The following is a 24,777-nucleotide window of genomic DNA, read 5'->3' as shown; positions in this document are numbered from 1 at the left end:
GTGGAGAGATATTTAAAACGCGCACTAATTAAAACATAGTGACTTCAACGTAAACTGCATAATGAAACAGGGCTTGTCGTATTATATGATTTAAATCGCGGCTCCTCAGTATTAATATACACGTAAACTTTGCTATTATTTGTTTAAAGACTGTTATTTAATTTCATTACCTCGATGCTCCTGTCTAGTAATTTACTAAATAAAATTACGTATTTGCACGCCTAGATTGTAAATTTTGTTTTGTTCTGTTACATAAATCTTATAAATAATTTATTTTTTATACTAATTTTCTTTTTTAAATATATTTAAGGAGATTTTTTGTAGCATAACGAGGAATGTTCTCAGTATAGTCTATTTTACTTTAATGATATAAAATAGGTAAGTCTAAAAATTCTTGCAGTCTAAAGACTATTTAAAACAGATATTTGCAAACACTCGATATTAATATAATAATTAATTTTAAATTGTAGTCAGTAAGTAAACACGATGCTTTTATTTTTTTTATTATATTATTGTCCATATGATGTGTATAATCATTTTCAAAACCCATAACGGGTTTCTTGTTTTATAATTATAGCCAAATAAATGAAAGTGTAAATTAAAATTTTGCAATGAAATCGTATCGTTATCAGTTTTAAAAGATAAATTTGTGGTGCATAATCAAGTTAATAAAGAAGGTTGTGATAACGGAGTACTTACATGTATCACGGGACAATTAATTTTAACTTTTTTACATAGATGACTTAAATTATGAAATGCGTCTATTGCAGCCACTTGCTGTTTGAGCAAATCAATTATTTTCTAAAGTTTATTTACATCGTTATCTATATACCTAATGTGCCATAAAACTCCTGGCATTATTAGAGTATGCGATTTTCGTTTCAACAGACTCATCGGCACGTCAATATGTAAAGACAAAAAATATACGTCCATAATATAAAATATTGAATAATCATATTGGATCTCTTAAATATAATTGTGTACTTAATTTTATATTTAAATAGCTTTGTACTTCTTAATAAGATCTGTCACTGTGATTATATCATTTTACACCAAATTAATAAAAAATATTAAGTATTACTTGTTAAGTTTTACAGATATTATATTAAATACTCATTGCACTACGTATCTGCTTTGTTTTAATGTTTAATACCCTTTTTGTTATATTAATTAATAAATTAGTAAAGGTGCATCGATGTCGACATAGTACGCATTAATAGTAGTCAGAGTTTGCAAACCAGCTTGTCTTAGGTCGCTCGGCATCCACTCGTCAGCAAGTGATATCGGGTGGACGCCTCGTTGTCGTTAGTTAACATCTCGTGTTGAACGTGGTCAACTGGTGGACTGTATGTAATCCAGAAGTGTAAATAAGTCTATCAGCGACTGGCACCAGGTCTACAAGTGTTTGACATGTTAAATTTTACAAACCGACATGTTAGAAAGAAAAGCTGGAAAGGACGAGGCGTTGGAGAACGCTCAACTCTATGGTAGCAGTACGCAGCTCACTCTAGCGCAAGGCAAACATGCGAGCCGAAGCGATTCGGTGACACTACTAAAGCTGATGTAATGATATGATATTCAGATAAGACCAAATAAATAATACTAACCGCATGGAGAGAGGTAATCCACGCATAATTAGTCGGAACTTAGCTCTTGCATAGAGTATGACACTTTGTAACAAAAAATAGCTACACTTAAATTTCTTACATGAAATGTAAATAACAAAAGATCAAAGTCATTGTACTATGATAATGCATAAATAAAGTGACATTGACAAGTATTCCCATATCCTCATCAAACTCATGGCGATAGAGTGGAGATCAGCAGGCCTTTTGTATAAGTAATAATAATGAGACAATGATCGTCGACTATTTTAGTAGAATCTATTGAAAACATTGCTGTAGATTTACATCAAGTGTTTACCAATGTGGAGCCCACAGGGGGGCAATCGGAAGTGAACTCGACACGAGTTCAACCATTTCGCATTTATATAAAAACATATATGTAACATAGAGGGACGTATGAATTTTAGAAAGGCTAAGTTGGACATACCACATAAAATGTTGAAAAATACTGATCTACACCATCTCTATAATCTATAACAAATAAATATGTCAACAATACAAAAACGGCTAAAAGATATCGACTGGTAATATTGTAACCAAAGCAATGGTAATAATTCAAATTAAGTAACACAACATTTTTAGAGAATTTTAATGTCAATTTACAGATAATTTTGTGTCTAAACTCACTAATCACTAATACTCGATGAGCTCCTTTTTTACATTTTACAAAAAACGTATAATAGATCAATCTTCATAAAACAAATATGATAATTGGACACAAAATATCACTGCATAAGAACACAATTCTATAGTAGATCCATCCAGTAACACTCAGCTTTTTGCTAAGCCGCAAGACAAACAGGATTAAATCACAGAATAAATCACAAATTAAAATTTATCTTAGATCAATTAACTTAACAGAAATAATTAAACATATAAATATATATGAAATCAGTCAATGTGGGAAATTATTGCTATTTTTAAGAAAATCAAATGTTTTCATTAAGCAAAATTTCAGCTTAAGTTTAAAAGCGTATAGTTACAATAAATAGCAATACTGACTATAGCCTATTTCAATGGAGACATTATTAAACTATAATATTTACAAGATCATCGTCATAGCCTTTTCTAATGTTTACTGCACATAGACATTTATGGCGAATCAAATCTGCACATAATAAAAGTTGCAGAAATCTATTATTGGTGGCTTTATTTTAAAAGATTTTTGTGATGTTTGCATGTGCCATTAATAATTTACTTGTATATGTGAATGTTAATGTCACAAATTTGAATAGAACCCTACTTACCTATCGTTCACCCTCTATATCTAAACAATAATTTCTAATTAGGGTCAGGGTATAAAAAAGAAGATATCAAAACAGATATACATTAATTTGATTATCTTTTATAATCAAAATTAAGGTCATGTATCATAACTTACTAGTTTAATAGATACTTTAATATAAAATATTTTTTAAAAGGGTAAAATATATAATATTTCATTTAATCAAAGTTAAGTCATTTTAAACACAAACATCTCACAATGTGCAATATGCACATGGTGTAATTAATTATGTCACTCCATTATCCACCCATATTAATATTTTTAAAAGCAAACTTGTAGGCTAAAAGAGAGAAAACAAGAAATATGCATTCAAAGAATCTCAGGAAAAACCACTGTAACAACTATGTCAACATTAAAACATGCAACATATGAATGTTGCACACACAATTAAAAAATTGTACAATCCTAAGTTAATTTTGCACAATCATCACCCTAATATTTTGAACATGTTGTCAATATGAAAAATATCATCATCTTTGTAATATTGTAACAGAGCCCACAGTTTTATAAAAATATGCTTGTATGCAAAACCTCTTCATAAGTCTTCTTTTAAGTTTGCCCATTTATTTATTATATAACTATGACTTGAAATCACACATACTGTAGACCCAAAAACAAGACAAATATATCAAATTATAAAACGGTGGGATACATCATAAAACAATTATTAAGACAAATATTGTGTTAACTCTACATTCAAATCTTAACACTAAGGATAACTTCAAAATATACACATAATTTAGATAACTATATAATAAACATGTCATATGCTTTGAGTCAAAATTTGTAACATTACCTGTTTTTACATTTTCATATTTTTCAATCATTTCACTAATGAATTATATAAAATATTACTTGACGATAATTATAAAGCTGCCAAAGTTTTAAAAATATCGCTGCTTATTTCTAAGGATGGGTCATTCTATCTGTTCCATGTTAATGATGCATAGTGCTTTAAGACACAAATTAAGGAAAACCTACACAAGTAAAATTACTTTGTACTAAAATTAAATAAAATATCTTCATAATACAAGAATATCCACAACTTATTAGTCATCATCCAATTCTATGATAATTGGTTCTACATTTTCAGTAGCTGTAGTGTACTCATTCTTTAACTGTGTTAACAATGTGCACTTTGGTATTTTAAGCTCTTCTGCCTCATCCAATAAAATCTTCAGCTTTTGAACCCGTCCAATATCAGGAGCAGTTGGTAGCAAGATTTTCTTAGTTTCTGTCATCCATTTATCAAAGCTGTTAACTCTAAAATCAAGAGTTTGTAACATAATATGTAATTCATCCATATCATATCTATAATTAAGGGTCTTCTTTTCTAGTAAACATTGGCAAAATTCATTGGCATGCTGCAGGCAAGCCATGTGCTTGCAATCAGCACATGAGACAGAAGACAAGAAACAAGTTGTCTTGCAAACTTCACACAGTCGCTCATCATCTCCTAATAACTCAAAGGCAGTTCTCCGTACACTTTTCAAACCCTTTTTTGCAATCATTGCTCTCAATCTACCTTCTTCTTCTGTTGCCCATACCAGTTCTTTTTGGGTTTCTAATGCAGTTTCTAAATCTAGACGATCACCTTCTAAAGCCATTTTACAAATAAGTTCATCATGAGAAAAAACACAAAATCTCTTAAGATTTTTATAATGTAATATACATTCTCGTCCAACTTTAAGCCAGTCTGGTGGAGCAAAGTTGACTGCTTCTGCAAAATTATACCCTTGATTAAAACCTGCATGGTATGCTCTAGGAAATGTGACCACAAATTCACCAGCTTGTTGATCTGTTCGATAAATAGGTACCCCTGCTGCCATAAGAATGTTAGGATTCATAATTGTAACTAATTGGTGTAATAAATCTGGTTGGGATTTAAAAAGCTCTGGTGCTGCTGCTTTCATTGCAGTCTCTAATAATTCTGCACCACTACCTGGCACACCATACCAAGTTTTAGCTTCGCCCCAATGTAAATAATTAATTGAATAACTCCAATGATCTTCATTATGCCAGCAAAATGCAGAAAAACACATTCCTACATACATCCAAGGTACAGTCATACCAGAAATATCAGCATTAATAAACCTTAATACAGAACCATCTAATACAGGTAAATTATTTAAATTCCAGCCTGAATCCACATACTCTTGATCACCAGGATAAAGATTTAATGAGGACTTTGTAGGAAAGCCTGAACCATGATCCATAGAATGCAAATCTGCACCATACTCCACTGTCACATCTTCTTCTACCGAAGAAATAATCCTCCAAAATTCTTTTTCTGCAACTGATGTGGGCACTAAATGTCCAGACATTCCAAAGTAATCAGATTTAAATTTATCAGCCATTTCTCCAAATTGTTGAAGAGTGTATTCCCTTTCAGCTTGAGCAAAGCCAAAAGCCTCTGCTGGCTTATGTACTTCCTCTGCAATACAGCATGGGCAACGCCAGTCCCCATCAGGTACGGAATTTAAAGGTGGTTTTAAGCAGAATGTATGATAAGTATCAGAGCAACCATTACATATTAATAAAAGATTATCAGTGTGATCTTTTTGACAAATTGCACAAACATAAATTGCCAAAGGATCTAAATCATATCTAGGTCTTTTCCTAGATTTGGTAATATCAAATTCTTCATCATTGAGACCAGGCATTTTAGGACCTGGACCATAGCATGCTAGTCTTCTTAATTCTCTATTACATTTCACTTCCTCTGTTTCTGCAATATTCTTAGTATCCACATCAGACTTGATATCTGATCCAGTTTTCGTTTTTTTAATACTTGTATGAGGTATCATGTTTTTACATTCCTCCTTTACTTTGGTGATTGTCTCTACTGGTATTTCTTTAAATGATTGTTTAACATTGTCACCTTCACCTTTTATTTCAGCTTTAATTTCAGTCTTTTTTACAGTTTTTAAAATATCAGCTTTACTCTTTTCAAATATTTCATAAGGAAGTAAAATTTTTTCATAATTACTTTTTAGAAATTGCATTGTGTTAGCACTTTGACTATAACCCATTGAGTTTGCAATCTTACGCCATTTTTTCGGGGTATTACAATTTTGAAAACCTCCTTCTTCATCTACCCAAAATTTCAAGCAATATAAATCGAGAGTTTTATTTTCAATCATAGGAATTTTTAAAGGAGATCCTTGCAAATCCCAGAATTTTAAAATTTTTTCAAGAAATAATAATTTCAAACGAGTAATGGCTTCCAATTCATTAACTTTTTGTATTCGTGGAACAAATTTTAACTTGTCTACATCTAAAGAAAAAGGTGGCTGCCATCGCGCTGGTGGCTTTATTTTACATATACCCGTTATTTCAGCGACTGGGCGAATTTTTGCAATATATCCTAAAGGATCAGCAAAATCTTCGAGCGTAGGCTCAAATACGGGTGCCTCGGGTGGCGGAGTGAAAGTGAATTCTGCACTTTTATGCATAGCATTTTTTTGGATATTTTTACTATCCATTGTTGTAAACGATAATAAAATCCCAAAATATATTTGGATTCACAATTGGTCAACAATAACCATTTCTTTATATAATGCAGTGTACGTGACTTCTCGCCATGTGTGAATGGCTCCTAAAATTTTTGAACACAGAAAATTGTTCACTTTACTGTAGTTGACACATACGGATTCTTTATAAACATATTTTGTTCACCTCTCACAACCATAACTAATTCTCTTTCCTAAGATTCCGGTTTAAACATCTATTGACTTTGTTTGTAGTTGACCAAAAGCAATGAAATATATGCACATTCGTTGTTTAGAAATTCACACGCAATCGCAAGATCGCTTTGGGGACTGATCGTCCCGGTAACGTATAGGAGCGCAACAGAACAAACGCACACATCTATAGCGTAGAACGTAGATTTGTTTTATCACATAGTACGTGCCGCAGAAAACTCGGAAACAATATTATAACCGGCATGTTGGTACTGCCGATCAATTTATTTCCTTACCATACATTTGACTGCTACAGATACAAAAGTTATTTAAAGAAATGTTTAAACCGTTTACTATATTGTGTAACTTTATGTTACTCAAGGTCCAATAAAGATACAAGTTTACTTCTATATTATATCATGATGCGGTCAATTGTATTTCTTGGTAAAATGATAAATAAGTTTCGTTTTTTATACGTACACTAAAGAGTACCTGAAAACATAACAATCCGTTGAAAATTTGTTCTATTTCTTTAGTAAATTTATATAAAAGTATGGAATAACTCCAATAACACTTAGTACCGTGTTTAATTATTAGTTTGTAACATTATAAATCATCTTCATCATCAATATATCAGTCAATACACGCACACTATAAGGTCTATATGTATAGGCCTCCCTCAAAGATTGCCACGATGACTGGTCTCCTGCTGCCCGTGTTCAACGACTTCTCACTACCATAACGATATCGTTGGTCAACCTAGTCAACCTAATAGAAGAGGTGTATCAACGCCTCGATGTTTTTTGGGGTAAAATCGTAAACATTTCTTTTGTAATTTATGTACATATAAGTGTTTAGTACACGGATTTTTTTGATAACACTTGAGAACTGACCGGTGTTTAATGAAACCAGTAATAAAATAAACGCAATGAATGTTAACGGAATAAAATTATATTTCGAAAGTATGTCAAAAAATTGTTATAAAATAGACTTTTTCTGCAATAATTTTCTGCTTAATTACAAACATTTGTAATATTTGCTGACAAGAAAATTAGTATTTAGAAATAGAACTCAATACGGTCGGAGCATAATTAACATAAGAGTTAAGACAGTCTACTTTATTAATAATTTAAGATAATTACATATTAATGTGATTGTTATAAATATTAATATATTCATGTGTAAGTCTTGAGATGATGATTTGCTAGTGCTGTGTACTTTTATAAATATTCAGAGCAACGTTATTCAAAGACTATAGACTAAACATAAAGATGTCAATAACAGACAAGTACTTATGACATAATAATCTAACCTAACGCTTACTCCCTAATTTTAAAATAATAATATTTAACGTAATAGAATTTAAAAAAAATGTTTAACGTATTTCGGACACCTATAATACATAATATACAACTAGAACAAATACGCTTGGGTCATCGAGTCAGGGGTAAAGCTCCAATATTTTGTAGAACTATAAAAGAACGTTTAGATGAACTTAATTACAGAGATGAATTATATACGACTAGGATAGACATTGGACTGCCCAAAGAGAAGTATGTTAATAAAGTAATACATTAACTGTAATTTTTAAGGACTAATAAAATATGTTTATTCTCTAATTTCAGAAAATCAGAAGACATTCAAAGTGCTCGTTTAGAACATGTGAAAAAATTAAAAAATAATAAAGATCTTGAAAATCTTGCACGTAACCATAAGTTAAAAGTAAATTTAGAAGAAGTAAAAAAAGAGTGGTTAAAAACACTAGGACCTAATCACAAAAGACAAATTGCTGAGCATTATAGTATTTTTGAACATCTGTATGGAGAAGGCTACTTTATACCTTATGTTAACTTGAAAATAGAGTATGAACAAAAGAACGATTTAAATATGCCTGTTTATACAGGAAATGTTATCAAACCGGCAGAGGCTCTGACAAAACCATCAGTTACCTATGAGTCAAACGAAAATACTTTATGGACCTTGGTTTTAACAAATTTAGATGGACATCTTACTGAGAATGACAAAGAGTATGTTCATTGGTTAGTAGCTAATATCCCTGGAAATTTTATTGATAAAGGTGACACCATTGTGGATTATTTAAGACCTTTCCCACTAAAAGGAACAGGATTTCATAGATATGTGTTTGTTTTATATAAACAGACTGAGAAGATTTCATTTGAATTTGAAAAAGGTTTGTATATCTTACTTTAATATTAAAAAATATCTATTAGTTAAGCACAATTTAGGTCCTTGTGCTATACAGGATTTAAAATTACTAGTTTATGTGATAGTGCATTATTTTTTGTTTATTAATATGTCATCAAGTGAACAGTAAATATAAATATAACATATATATAATACCTAGTCACTGATGATTAATTATAATAAAATTAAAAAAAATTACAAAAAAGTAACTTTCACATGTGTGCCAGTAAACATATTTATAGCTAGTTATTGTTCAATTACCAAAAAGTTTTTTTTTTATTCAAAGTGTTACATTATTGAATTTTTAACAGTAATATTATTGAATAAGAATTAATGCAACCAATCAAAGTTAGTGTCACACACACATATCCAAGAGTATGTCACTTATTTTAATTGCTTGTTTAGTCTTTTTGATATCTTTATTTAGATTAGTCTAAGGCACAGTGATAATTTGAAAATAATATAGAAAATTACTACTGTGTACCAATAATATATATTGGTTTGAATTTAATCTATACTAGAATTCATTATCATTAATAGAAAAACAAATCATATAACTAAAATCTATAAAAACTAGTGTTTTACTTTAGGTCTAACTACCTAGAGACCATATAATTTTAAAGATTCGATTTTAGGAACTGAATGCAGAAAATCATGATTGAATTCTTATCTGCCTTATTCTAATTATTATTGAATTTTCAAAAGAAATTATAATATTATTTTTTTGCAGTTAGCACTTCTTCTCTTGAAGGTAGAACATTCCAGACAAGAGATTGGTATCAAAAGTATCAAGATTTTATTACACCATGCGGTTTAGCCTTCTATCAGTGTGATTGGGATCACACAGTAAAGGATTTCTTTCACAATGTATTAAACACCAAGGAACCAGGTATTCATTTCAATAATATCTTTTGTAATATATACAATTTATATTAATTATATTTTGGTTAACATAAGCTGCAAAATGTGTTATCATGAAGAGAAAGATGTGAAGGTATTTATGAGAAATACTAACTGCTGCTTTTAGGCTTTATAAATAAACTTTTTATATCATCATTGCACCATGGTTTATGTACCATTTTGCAATGAAACAATATCTGCATAAAAATAGCAAGCTTCAGTAATTTTTTAATTGTCTTTAAATATGTTTTTTTGTCTCAATAAAATGAGAACACAAAAACAATAGCTAATAAGGTATTACATATGGAATTTATAAATAATATGATGATAGAATAAAAAAAAAACATTTTGTCAATTACTACACCTTAAATTAATGTTTACTATCTGTTTCTACTCTGTACTACCAGAACTCATTGGCTTGTCACATTTGAGTGGAATTTCAAAGTTTTCACTTCATACAGGGCAATTTGAAATAGGTATAAAAATCATATTGTCAAATAAGCTATGCATTAAAAATCGGTAGACACTGTAAGTATGGACGGATAACTCTGTACACAGGCTAGTTATAGTTTGCTGATGTAATTATTAACTATGCAAACTTGTTGGTGTAAATGGCGACGAAATTTTACGACTGCTCCTGCCCCTCGTCTTTGTTTGCGTTTTCTATATTTATAGTATGGAACATCAATCTTATTCTTGTAAGGTTTCATGGTGACCATGTATCGTTGAACCATAGCACTTCAGTCTTGATGAAGTATCTATTTCTTAATAACTAAATTAAAAACGTTCTTTTATTTTGTTTTAGTTGCATCATTAACTTTGAACAATATTTAAAAAAATGAGTCAAAATTATTTCATGGAAAAATATAATTTGTTTCTACAAGATAATATATTTGTTTTGCTATTGACATATAAATTTATCTTCAATTACAACAGTTTTTATTATCATTGTCAGTATTCTTTGGTATGCTATTGGTGATAGGAGCAGTCAATCCTACCAACATTTGCAGTCTCATATTGTTCCCCTAGATGAGACAAGTATATCGGTTTAATTTGTGTGAGCATGATTTAACCTAATTCGTTCTAAACTCTGTCTTTAACCTAATAAAGTGTATATATAAATATGTAATTATAATTGTGTGTCTTGTTTTAGTTTATGAATATGATTTTTTGCCACCATACATAAGGCCCCAAGAATGGTTTCCGCTTAGAAAACCTTTTAACCTGTATATGGACAAATACAGAGATCCCAAACAAATTAACAAAGAATATTTGTTAAGGAAACTTAAAAATGAAGACCCTTTCAAAGCGCCACCTCCACCTTTACGGTTCCCTAACGCTCAACCGTTACCGAAAAATATGCCGTCATGGTTGAAATTACACGAGAAGAAAATAAGATTGGGATGGGGAAGAATTAATGATGTTTAAAATATTTAGGAAATAAATATATTAATATAGTACGTTGTTTTAATACACTAAATAAAAAAATTACAAGATTGTTGCCAATGCATTGTAATATGGGGATTGCTAAATCAACCAATAGTACGTCAAACATTAATCCCTAGTACAATTTCGCTCGCACAGTACACGTGCACACGCAGACCTGTGCGGGTTCACTCACCCACGATTTGTACTACGCAAAATGTGTAAAGCAGCGAAATAAAGTAGTCTGAGGTTGACGAACTTCCGCTCCGTGAACTCATGTCAGACGAAGCTGTAAAAGCCTTCATCATCGAAACTGTACAGTACTGAAACCGGAGAAGCAAAGAACAAAGAAACGTAGGAACAAGCCAGAATAGAATTAAGAACCAAATCGATTAAATATATTGAATACAGTGTTTCTTATACGTTCGATAAACTTTTACTTAACGACCTATCTCTCACAGTAATGTAGATTTAAATTACTTGCAGAGAAAAAACAATATAGTTAAAACTGCCTAAGTAGTTATGAAAATATCACAATGCGACAGGCCTCACCCTAATGACCATAGCGTCCGTGCATATCTCGTGGAGGACTGATGCTGGTTTTTTCCGCTTAGCCTTTGATGCACTATTTGCTATCCGGCGGGTGAGCGTTACATCAGGGGACTAACAGTAAGCACACCAGATGAAACTTCAAATTAACGATCGAGAGAACGCTAGATGTTCTCTTAGACCAAATAAACTGAGATTATTAGACCTACAAAACCCACTCGCCATTCTAGCGTCGAAAGACATTAGCCAAATGTACTTGACAGCTATCGTCAAGGGCAGAATACTCAGTGATGTTTTGGGGACTCACAATCCTAATTGAGACCACCGTCAGGTCATACTTCGCCTGGGTGCCGCTAACCTAGGCTGTTGCCCGGGCGAGGCTAAAACCACTATCAATTGGCTCTAAGTCCGAAAATCTCTTCGCCAAGCGTCCATTCCTTACCGACGCCAATCCCAAATCCATCACGTGCGAATATGATGCCAACACCGTCATTGGTGCACTCACAAAACATGCAATCTGTCTGTTTGCCTCCTATCCGTGAATCTGAACCACCTCTTAAAGGTGGACCATGTAGTCGAAAGGTGCTCTTGGGACCCTTTTCTAGAGCTCATAGATTCGGTCACGTGCGACGAAGTAGAGGATGTCATCCACAATTTACGCCCGCGTAAAGCATCAGGCTCGGATGGTATCACCAATAAAGTGGCCTAACTTTTCCCGTCCGTCAAAATCCAGATTCTGGTTCTTGTTTTTAACGCGGCAACGATCTACAGAATGTTCAGAATTTTGGAAGAGTGCGGACGTCATGCTTTTGAAGCCTTCCAAAACCACAACCAATAAATACCACGTCCTGTCGGGCCATTAGTCTCCTAAAGACTTTTGGTAAAATCTACGAAAGATTAAAACGTCGAAACCGAGGACGCCAGCCTCCGATCATATTAGATAGAAGCATCACTGGTAACACTCTTCCGCCGCTTCTTTTCCCAGTACGCTTTCCGAAATGACAGTAGTGATATTAGCCAGGCAATAGCAACCGGCCAAGTCGACTTTCAGCACTCTATGGAGCTCTTGTGTTTTAATGCTAAACCTAGCAGGCAGCCATGGAGCGTCTGCCTATGTGATCTAAGAGCCTGGCGGCTAAAATAGTAGAATGTAGCAGCTCGTGTCCATGCTCCCTCGGGAGCCCTGGAACTTCGTTACTTTTATTTTATCTTAGGCTAGGCGCCCCCTACGCTCTGTCACCTCAAACCCCCAGAATCTATAAACGTCTTTTGGGCAGCAAAAAAATAAAAACAACCTAATAAAACCTGGCTTAGTTTGCCATAGAATGTATGAATGTGCAAGTTTTAAAAAAATATACAATATTGCAAATCAAGATGCAGCTTTTAAAAATGGTTATTGATAATGAATAACAATAATTAATATTTTCAAATAATATGTACAATATTGGTTTATTTATTATTACCAATTAAAAAAAAAGTTAAATACACTCTTGCATCTAAAGCAATTATGTATTTTTAAACTGAAAGAAATATGTGAATTATAAAAAGATTAAACTAAGAACAATTCTAATAATAAAACGGATAAAAATAATAAAAAAGACCATTTATTTAAAATGAAATGCGTATTTTCAAAAACAGTTTTATTACATGGTTATTTGCTGGCTGGCAGAACTATCTGATAACGGTCCAGCGATATTTGTATATAAATTATTAAACATTGAACTTCTATTTTATAACAACACATTGTACCGATGTACATGAATTTAATTATCTGTAAAAATCAATTCCAAAGACATGACAAATCGCTTTTTACAAGTATTGCACTGTAAATACAATAAATCATATTATAGAGAAAATATGTAATCTAGGTCTAAAAAGTATTAAGCACGTTTTAGGCACCAACACACATCATACAACACAACATTTTACAAATGCATTGAAAACGACAATTCGATGTTTTGTCGTTAAAGATTACAGGTGTATAATAATGATTATAATCAATAAATGTGAATATAGTAGACGAAAGTAACAAGTACAATTATATTGATTAGTCAGATTAACCACTTGTGCTACAAACACGCTACCCAAAATGCTTTAGCTCTAATGCACCAAGTATGTTAGTAAAAACATAAATATAAGGCCCATCATTTTAGCTAACAATTATCACTTGAATTTCACTTTCTGATTGAGAAAAAGAAAATATTTGTAGATAAAATTGTTAAATTATTTGTAAGTTGGGGAGGTGATTTATGGAATCAAATAGTAATGGTAATTAGCAATAATTAGTGAGACCCAAATCGAGGCATATCCATAATCTAGATTTCGGAATAGCAACAACAAAGGTGGATATCCTGATGATTATTTATTAACATAAAGCAAATATTTAAAAAATATTTGTATGTTAAATATTCACAAGTATGGAAAGTTATCACCTTAAGAAATACCACATATTTTACAATGAATACAATTAGGTTATATACCAGGAAGGATATCTGATACACAGGTAATAAATAGAATCCTTAATATAAAAAACCCACCAAATGTCAATCAGCATCATTACTTAGTGGAAAGAATACCTTATGACATTATGTATATTAAAGTTTCAATTTATCCTACATAGGTAGATCATTAATTACAAAATTGCCAAGTAATTTATCTAAACGCCAACAAACACATTAAAAGCATTAAGTCATAGTACAAGTGGTTAAATACTGAATAGTCTACATTCTTTAGTCAAGTCCAACATCGTCATCGGATGGTTTAGGCCCTGTGCCCGGTGTGCCACCAGCACCTGCCCCTCCGAAACCTAAAAAAGTAAAATTATATGAATGAATCCTCAAATGTAAACACTTTTGATAACTGTGTAGAGATGAGATGATCATTTAGGAAATGTGTACTAAGTTAATACACCCATCTCTTTTTTACACGGTTGATATGTTTCAAAGAAAATCGTGCAGAAAAAATCGTGTATCATAAATTTTTTATTAAATATTCTGTGTTAAAAAAGTCCAAAAAATTAATAATGAAATCCATATCATTTAACTTCTTATATGACAACAACAATTATATTTATATTTAAAAATAAATAAAATTAGTGCACAGTTAAAATTTATTCTTTAAGTATTAAAATACAGATTGAAATATAAATAAAAATCTATTTGGCAACTATTTATTCTCACCTATTAACAAGTGGGTTATCATCAGCCAACAAAAATGGTATCATCAGTAGTTACATCACATTATCTAAAGCACAACTGATGGATTTGAATAATTTCATTTGTTATTAACTATAATAAATTAAAGTCTGTTTTTAAAGTAAAGTAGCTGTTTTTAAAGTTTCTCAAGATGCTCATATCATTTTTTCATATCAAGTTCAAAGAAAATTACATTAAATTTTGATTGTATGTATCTCTTACTTCGTGTAAAAGTATCAAGTATTTTTAAATTCATACTAGTCATTGCTAGTAATGCAGTCCATTAAAATGATTATTTATTGATATAGAAAATAAACCGTTTTTTCAAAATTGTGAAAAAAGGTTGTGTATATATTTTTTTTGTGTGTATTAACACATACAAAAGTATTTAAATGTAAATTATATGATGTTTTATTTTGGCATTAAAATTTTCAACCACATACCTGGAAAACTACCACTAAAAGGCACTGATCCACCTTTACCAAGTTTTGATTGCAGCTTCTGAATTGCTGCTGCAACTTTTGGATTATTCTGATATTTAATAAAATTACTGGGATTTATTGACATGTCTTGGAATGCTGCCATCACTTCAGGATCCTAAGAAAGAATAAAAATTATTAACGCCATGTAAGACAATGCATTATTTATTGAGGGTTAGAGGCAGGTAATTGTAGTCTTACATTTCAAGAAGACTTGAGTCAAAAATCTACAGGGCTAAAGCAAAAACTAAAAGGTAAACAAATAAAAGTTTGTGCAAGAATGTTCGCTCAAAAACTTTTGTGTGTTTAGAGAAAACCAAAGTTTTAAATGACGTTATCTACTTTGGGTATAATACAGCAGATTCATTGTACATACTCTATGTAGTATAAAAAAAATTACTGCTGTACTGTTTAGAGCATTATCCCCCACCAATTAATTATTAAATTAGTATTTCAAGCAGCAAAGGTACAATCATTTAAACTGTGTGTAGATAAGGATAGTTCAATGCACATGGTTGTCAACCATGAATAAACCGTCTCTTCAATTAGATAGACACTGCCACATCCATAAGGTAAAATATATAATATCCCAAGAATGCTGAGAAGTTACATCTCTTTATGTATGTATATCTATGACCAACAATACTAAAATCTTAAAGCATCATAAACCACTAACCTCGAAAGTAGAAATAACCTCTGGATCCATCAAAAAGCTGCCTAAGTCACTAGTAGAGAACCCTCCTGCAGGGAAGCCACCTGCCCCTGGCATGCCACTGGGAGCATTTGTACCATGTTCCTCTGCCTGAGCTTTTGCTGCTTTGGTACGTGCTTCTTGAGCCTTTCGGAGTCTTCGAAGCTTTTCTCGATGCTAAAGAAAATTAATTATTTTTTAGAATATCTAGGACAATGTAAAACCAAAAGTGGAACAGAGAAATGTAATTTTAACAATGCAAAAAACACATTATTTTTAGGATATAAATTTATGCATATTTCTGCAATAGACATACCCTTATATAATTTTGGTTTAATACTTTGTCTGTATAACATGTAAAAACAATATTGGTAAGATTAAGACAAATTTCTATTACTGTTCGTTTAGTATATTAATACCTCTTTTTCTTCTTTTTTACGCTGCACACTAAGCTTGTGTTGTCGTAGTTTCTCAGCATTGGGTTTTACATCATTTAGCCATTCATTGGTTTGATCATCATAATCAATCTTTAATGATTCACAAAGGTCATGGGAGGCTTCTTCAAATTTGCCCAACAATCTAGAAGATTAGAAAAAATAAAAAGTTATTATTATTTTCTTCATAAAACAGTAATAAATAATACTAATATTAATCCTGAGACTTTTTTTCATGAATTTGCATATGATTTTATTAAAATTAAATTACACATCATAGGGCAAATAGTTAATTATGTAAAAACAGAGATCAAAAGAGTCTTTAATTATAATCCTTGTTAACTTTATTCTCTTTTTTTATAGAATGGATAAGTAATTATATAATTTTATAACATTGAGACAAACTATTTTCACTATGTTTAAAAGCAACCTTATTAATTAATGTATTTATATTACCTGTAGGCTCGTCCCCTAAACTTGTATGCAGCAGCACTGTCACAATTTAATTCAAGAGCACGTGTACAGTCCTTAATGCAAGCATTTGGTCTGTTCAATTTTAAAAAGACCTAAAATTATAATGTTATGGTTAAGCTAGAAATTTTAACCTTTAAATTATAACAACATTTTTAAAATGTCGTTTTATTTAAATAATAAACTTAACATAAAAAGTTGTCATAAATAAAAACATTGTAACAAATAGATAAGAACTTAATTGTCAAAGTGTAAGATATAAATATTTATGTAGTACTAACTTGTCCTCTCTTAGCAAATAATAAAGCACTCTGTGGGTTTAGTAGAATAGCTTCTGTGTACAACTTTAATGCATTGTCAAATTGTTGTTCTGAAAAAGCTTTCATAGCCTCTGTACGTTTCTCATCTGATTGGTCACGTTCTTCATCAGTGGGTTCCTTATCAGAATCCCCCATAAGCTGGTTATCATCAAGTGCATCTCCGTCTACTACACCTGTTTTTTAGTTAACAAAAATAAAACATTTTAATTAACAGATTTACTCTTCGCTGTGAAATCATATCATCTTTCTTGCCTTTAAGAAGGAATGAATATGTGCTCGGGTGGTACTTCATTTCACTATTCAGAAGGAACAGAAACAAGCTCAGACCGTAGCTCATATGCATCTGCACTAATCACATATATAACTAATTCATAATTAGTTATATATGTGATTAGTTTATTCATTTGATGATATTTTGAACATTAGCCATTGTCAAATAAGTTAATAATTAGAAACAAATGCATAGACTAATTTTTATCAAGTAGTAACTTATTTACCAACATTCTAATTGAAAATTTTAAAACTTACCATCCATATTAAGTTCAACATCTGATTCCACTTCAGATTCTTCTTCGGAAGATGACTGTGCTTTATTATCTGCTTTGTTATCATTTCTGAAATTTAAGTTTTTTTTTCACTTTGTGGAAAAATTTTAATATGACAGGATTAACTGAAGATATCAATCGTCAAACTGTTTAAATAAAATGAGTATAAGATATCATCTGATTTATTTAAGCATTAATATTATACCGAGTACGTATATGAAGATTTTATAGTCAGTAATCAAGAGAGAGAATATTAGATTCATATCAAAATGTCTGCTATAAGAAATACAAAACAATAAATTTTACATAGAGCAGTAACAGGCTATAAATACTAACCCGTCTCCAGAAGGAGCAAAATGTTTTGTGCCGAATGTAGCAGTCGGTATTGTGACTCCAAGTGACACAAGAAAATCTTTAAAGAAAGATAGCTTCGGATGATGAAGAATTTGAGGCTGTGTTTTGCATAAATCAGTAAATAATTGCAACTGCGCTAACTGTTCTTCATTGAAGGGGCAACTCATCTTTATTGCCGGTAGTCTGTTAGTAAAAGTTTAATAGTTAATAATTCTGCAATTTCGTAAAAGGGAAAAATTTAATAATAAAGTTATTCTCTTCTTGGCAAAAAAGGAGAACCTTACTTGCAAAAATTAATGAAAATTTAATTAAGACTTCTTGAATATTCTCTTTTGGCGTCGATACTGAAAGTATTGCCAGTAGGGATATTCACTTATATTCGATATATCGAATTTACTCGATGTTTCCATACGATATATCGAATTGAATCGATGTTTTGACAAATATTGTTTTCATTCGATATATCGATATATTTTAAAAATATCGGATCGATTGAAAAAACGAATGCTTACTCATAATGACAATAAAACCGAAGTAAATTTTAACTTTACTCAATGATTTCTATTTAGAATCAATTTCATTAACGTAGTGACATCTGCGAACGAGCACAGAACCATAGAGCAGCTAGCCGATCAACACTGAAAACCCGGAGAATTGAAGTAAGAAGAGCCATCTTGTATAATAAAAAGTTAAAAAAGTGTCCACCTGTAAACTATAATGAAAGGCAAAAGGCTAAGTAAACTTTTATTCCTACAAAGTCTGCCTAAAGAACATTGGTCTTAAATGAGTAAAGTGAAAGTTTTCTTAGTATTTAATTTCTATTTTTTTTTACTGTTTTTAAGTATTAGATATGTAATAAGTATACAATAAATAAAATATTTCAACTATAAATTTGTTGTTTCGCTTACAAATATATAAATCATCTCACCACTGGTATTAGAGCAAACTACAATTCTAGTAAAGCAACACTCATATGTTACTCTAGTTTTGATTATACTTTCATATTTAACGTATAAAAGACAACAAACTCTTTGCGTTTTATAAACTAACTTTTGTAAAAATATTCGATATTAAAAAAATATCGGTGTTTTCAAACGATATATCGGAAAACATCGATGTCACGTACCGATATTTTATATCGAATACATATATCGATATATTTTTTAAGTGGAAACCCCTAATTGCCAGTTTACTTCTAAAACCCAAACCAAAATATAAGCATCATCTTAAGTTTAACTATTTTGAAAAATAATTTTTGGCTATCTTACTTATTTTAGTGGAATAAAATTTTTGAGGATATGTTGACATCTTTGATTTTATCACTATTATTTTTTTATGCTGCTTATTTACATTATGTAAATTCACAAATTAAAAATATACATACTTATTCAATATTGTGTTGCCTTAGAAGATAAATAATTGCTTATTATATTAATATACATAATACTTAGATGAAAAGCCCTCCCTCGATCGTTGATGGTGTTGGCGTTCCATTTGGTGTGTTTACTGTTGAAGACTCCAGCCAGAATGGTTGAGATTCCGATAGCAAATAGTGCATCAAAGGCCCAGCATGTAATGCTAGCGTCAGTCCTGCATGGGAGTTACACGAACGCTATGGTTATTGGAGGATGGCCTGGCATGATCAGTTGACGGACTGAGGTCTCTACATGAGTTAATTTAAGTATGTCGGTGAACACACAGTGGAATGACCTTTTGTAATAGATCAAGGTACCACCGCCCTGTGCGCCAATCCCATAATTTCTTACAATGTTCTTTAATTAGGGATTTTGGGATCCATTTTAAATGATTTTTAAAATGTTTTTTGCACTAAAAAAATCATAGTTAAGTTCGCGGACCAATAGTGTTAATATGTCGCTTTGATCGGCTATTGCATTTGCATTGGACAACGCAATGGCCAATGCCCTGGGTTTGACTCTGCCTCTATTCCCACCGCAAGCGGCAGTCGGATCGTTCGTTAGTTACTATATATAGTTCTTTGTAAGAGTACTTAAAAAAATATATATTCATATATACATTTTAAACTTTATTGAATAATACAGATTGTGACATGAACGATGATAAACGAAACAAAATTGAGATACTTTTTTGTACCGCAGCTTCGTTCGCTTCGCTGCGGCAGAACCCAAAGAGCGCTTAGTTTAAGAACTCTTTTAGGTAAGCGAAGCTCGTGGTCGCCCGGGGGAGCCTCGGCTCGACCGGATAGGAATAGAATTCACAACATATTTTAATTCTTGCTTAGATAGTGCTAATCATGATGCTAGTCAAAGGTTAATTGACCCTTTTCGATTTTTTAAATTTATCGATGCACACTAATTATCTATTATTTCAATATGATAATAAGTCCAGTTACGTTATTATAAAATATGAATATTGGTAAATGGTAAATATAATTATATATTATTCCCAGTACTCATAATACATGTTTTATTTTACCTTGGGTATTAGTGTTAATAAAATACTTCAAAATTATATTATGTTATGTTATTAACGACTATGGTCATTATGACGTTATCTTTATGTGTATGTGCAATCTTTACAAGCAGAAAACATAAAGGGTAATAAATATGTATTACAAATATGACAGTAATAAAATATCATACATTTTAACAAAGCGATTTGCTATAATTCGAGATGTGTATCATGCATTTAATTAAGTTAATCTGCTAGTCTATGGAATGGATGTCGTCATAAAGCATACTAAGTAGAACGTGTAGAGGCGCAAAGGAAAAATTACATTTTTGACATTTTACGAGTCCGGAGGGTTGAATTTTAATGTTTTAATTATTTCATGTTCCTCACTTAGTATGCTAAATATTAAATTATTGTTTAATAATTTTTGAAAGCTTCAGATTAAAAATCATTTCTTAAACCCTTGAAGTACCGACAGTTGCGATTACAAGTTTTTATGAAGACTATCCTTAATAACTGGCAATATTTGATAAGAGTTATCCATGATGCGAGGCATTGTTAATTCTTTAATAACTGTTGAATAAAACAAATTTGTTTTTGGAAAGTAGTGAGTACTCAGAAATCAGTTTTAAAAATTAAATCAGTACTACTAAAATTAGGAATGATTTATTTCCTTTTGGCAAGAAGTAAAACTCGCTGTAAATTGTACCTGTTCCGAACAATCATCGATCGTTTGGCAGCTCAAGTCGGGCGCTTCGATGTAAATATAAATCCTTTATATTTCCCTAACAACGTCCACCTCCTTGTTAAAAAAATAAATACTACTTGCGTATTATTTTTAAAATAGTTTAATAGGTAGAGAAATGTTTGTCATAATTAAACAGCACTATAAAATCATAATATTTTAAGTTGTAAATTAAATTATTGGAATTAAACAAAGTTGTGTATGTTCCTGTCTTTAAAAATAAACATTTTGTTCAACTTGACTACAGAAACCATTCTAAAAAAGCTTTTATGTTAATGTTCGAGAAATTCTTGATTTTATCTCCTAAGAAGATTTAAATTTACTGAAGTCGAATATAATTCTTGAGGCTTTAATAGAAAAGGATATATGTTTAAAGAAAACGTGTAGGACAAAAGGCAGACCCAAAAAAGGATTTGTTACATGTGTGACGTAAGGTTACATGTTTCTTTTTCTGTATTTTGATTATATATTTTTGGTTAGTAATATTTTAAACAAGCTTGTAAATATTTTCAAGTGACCGAAATTTTTTTTTGCTGGTTTGTACTAACGTTAAACGAATATAATTAAAATTTTTCGCATTTTTTATAACAGTTCTCAATGAACTTTCTTTCACTTTCATGTTGCTTTGAAAATTTGTAATTAATTTGCAATTAACAATTACAACATTTTGTTTTATTGAGTTCTATTAGCACTGCTTGAATTATACTTGATTATACTTGTTTCATACCCTAATTTATTTTATTGAATACCACGAAGAACTAATTTGAATAGTATTTTTATATTTTTCAAATGCAATGTTGATGTTTTATGGCTATATAAATTATTACGAACTTTCCAAAATGTTCTTTTATTTGGGATAATAACGTGAAAAACATATTAAGTATCCTACTTCGGTTAAAAAGTAAAGTGCAATTATTAATTAAAACTCCCTGACATTAGGAAGGCAGGTAAATTTTTTGCCTAGGTTGGTAGACTGTCTATAGCATTTGCCTAGCGTCCGTTTGTCAAAAGTTTGAATTCTGAAGGATCTTTTGCGTCTCAAAGGCATCAAGTCTCGATTGGTGCCAAAATGACTCACTTTTTTAAAAAAAAAGAACTAAAAACCCTTATCGTTTCGCTACCTCTGTATTTGCCTGATTTGGCTCCGTGCGACTTCTAGCTATTCAACTAACTCAAAACGCCAATGCGGGGATGCCGTTTTGGCTTAATTTAGGGGATAAAAAACCGAATCGAAGAAGATATAACGGAAAAAGACTATTTCAACTGTTTCGAGGATTGGAAAAAGCTTTGGCAAAAGTTCGTTTTATCGGACAGGGATTACTTTGTAGGGGATGAGATTAATTTTGGAAGAATAAATAGAGAATATGCATTTTATAAACAAATTCACCGTACCTTTCGATTACAGTATTATGTTAGCGCGATGATTAAAATATATAATGATTGTAATGGTATCAGTGCAGACACCGCATATTCTTTAAAAATTCAGTCCCGGATATTTTTATCCAATATATACAGAGAAATTAGTTATAGTAGTAATATTAATTAAAGCTTCGAAAATTATAAACGTGCAGTTCATTTGTCAGCAAAAAGCTTTAAGGCTTTCACACCTATTTCTAATCAATTTGTAGTATCATAAATTCATTTATTTTTTCTATAGGAATGTTACAGGCCTATAAATTCCAGCGGTGAAAATTCTGCTGAAACCGATAGTAAACAATAATTAAATTAATAGAAAATGTTTTATTCTTACTATGTTATTACTACGTTATTTGCCATACATTATTTGACAGCAAATAAGCTACACATTCAAACCTTTAAGGCTTTTACCTGTAACTAATTACTTAGTTACAGGTTAGTTAAATATGATGTCTAAATTAGCGTATCTGGCCGAAAGTGATGAGCGCGAAAAGAAAAGGTTGGTTGGTGGGTTGGAATAAAAGAGAAATAGAGCCATCGGTACTTATGAAAAAGTTTTATTATCGAAATTCGAGGGAATTTTATAATATATTTGTGATCCGAGTTCGTATCAATTGTGGTGTGAATGAAAAAATGAAAAGCGAGAAACTAGCAAGAAGTACGCTTTCTCTTGTTAGAATTTATAAAAGAATTTTAGTAGAGTACATAGACTATTAATAGTTATATTGAAGAAATTAATAATATTCAATTCGGTGTTAGATTTTAGTTTAGTTAAGTGGATTTCTGCAAATCGATTTTTCCATATGTAAATATGTAAACCAAAGTTTTTTTTAAATTTAATTATACACATAACTACATAAAGCTTTCGCTTTTCAAGTCTGTTAATTAATTAGAGTAATTAGTTAATCTGAAATCCGAGATCCGCTTGTCAGCACAAATTTAATTTGACAAATGGTTTCACGATTCCGGTCTCTTTAAGGTACGAGAAATGTCTACGGAACGGTTAGTGATGCTATGGATTATTTGTATGATAAGGAATAACCGCAGTATGTTTTAACTGAGCGTTAAAAAGTATTATTATTAAAAGCGACAAGGAAAAATCGTTTATCGTCTGTTTTTAAATCTCTTGCCTTTATAGAAATCTTACTTTTTATTTTATACGTTTTCATATGCTACCGATGTATACGCTAACGATGTATGTAGCTTTAGGTCATTAGGTAATTAACATGATTTGATAAAATATTTTAAATCAATATCTGTTTAAATTATTAGTAAACATGAACAAATTTTGACAAGTTGGTATGAACTGTGCGTCACCGTTCATATAGCTGACGTAGTTAAAAATCGGTATCCCACAGTACATTAGATATTTTGGGTTATTAGATTCAATACATTGTTTTTATATCAGACAGAATAAAGCAATTTTTAAACCAGTATTTATCTTTGTATCTATACGACAGGGTAAGCGTGCCACGCGGATGTCTGATACCGATGGTCATACAGCAAATTCTTTGAAAGGGTTTGATTATCTGTTTATTTCAATAGGTTCGATGTATAAAATACTACTTCTTTTAGAACTCTTGGACCAATGCTTATCTATATAATGAGTTGTTCAGGTTCGATACATAAAACTCAAGCACAAGAGATGGGAACTTGATACTTTATTTATTTCTGTCTCATCCTTGGCATTGAGACTACTTGAAACACATTCAGTTTCGCAGAAGTTTGTCTATGGTTCATAGACCATAATATGCGTTCTTTTACTGCTTATGTCACTCCTCAATTCTCTATGACTCGTGGGACTAATGGGAGACGTAGTGAAAGAGACAATACTACGTTTGCCAGTGCACATTTCCCCTGTTGATTTAATGTCGTGACTTGTTCTGCGAAGTCATTTACCCTGATTCTTTTTTAGATTTTCTCATTCCGGATCCCATTAGGCAGTGGCAACATTACCATGAAACGTACTGTACTTTGCTATACGACAACGTTAATATTATTGTTGTTCAATAGGCTACCATAATGT

General features: G+C 31.2%; 3 protein-coding genes across 3 annotated transcripts; 1 reads left to right on the top strand and 2 right to left on the bottom strand.

Annotated features, from left to right (window-relative positions):
- Positions 1–2,217: 2,217 nt before the first annotated feature.
- Positions 2,218–6,844, bottom strand: LOC137932619 (lysine-specific demethylase 5-like). The gene has a single exon (XM_068776228.1). It carries the CDS (start codon positions 6,393–6,395, stop codon positions 3,960–3,962), a length of 2,436 nt encoding a protein of 811 aa, XP_068632329.1. The 5' UTR covers positions 6,396–6,844; the 3' UTR covers positions 2,218–3,959.
- A 1,034-nt stretch (positions 6,845–7,878) lies between these two features.
- On the top strand, positions 7,879–11,131 carry mRpL38 (mitochondrial ribosomal protein L38). The gene is made up of 4 exons (XM_068776521.1): positions 7,879–8,146; positions 8,219–8,784; positions 9,529–9,687; positions 10,852–11,131. Exons 1-4 carry the CDS (start codon positions 7,965–7,967, stop codon positions 11,124–11,126), a joined length of 1,182 nt encoding a protein of 393 aa, XP_068632622.1. The 5' UTR covers positions 7,879–7,964; the 3' UTR covers positions 11,127–11,131.
- A 2,123-nt stretch (positions 11,132–13,254) lies between these two features.
- LOC137932716 (hsc70-interacting protein-like) lies at positions 13,255–18,501 on the bottom strand. Its single transcript, XM_068776370.1, has 9 exons — positions 18,445–18,501; positions 18,143–18,343; positions 17,790–17,875; positions 17,223–17,434; positions 16,927–17,036; positions 16,456–16,615; positions 16,022–16,213; positions 15,310–15,463; positions 13,255–14,478 (listed from the first exon to the last, which is right to left on the bottom strand). The coding sequence occupies exons 2-9, from the start codon at positions 18,325–18,327 to the stop codon at positions 14,402–14,404; spliced, it is 1,176 nt and encodes a 391-aa protein (XP_068632471.1). The 5' UTR covers positions 18,328–18,343; positions 18,445–18,501; the 3' UTR covers positions 13,255–14,401.
- Between the last annotated feature and the right edge of the window lie 6,276 nt (positions 18,502–24,777).

This window comes from Battus philenor, unplaced genomic scaffold, assembly GCF_028537555.1.
Source record: "Battus philenor isolate CCGP_79_NKW_IND1 unplaced genomic scaffold, ilBatPhil1.0.hap1 SCAF_12, whole genome shotgun sequence".
NCBI lineage: Eukaryota > Metazoa > Arthropoda > Insecta > Lepidoptera > Papilionidae > Battus > Battus philenor.
The sequence above is the reverse complement of the archived record's forward strand: the minus strand, read 5'-3'. Positions and strand labels throughout refer to the sequence as shown.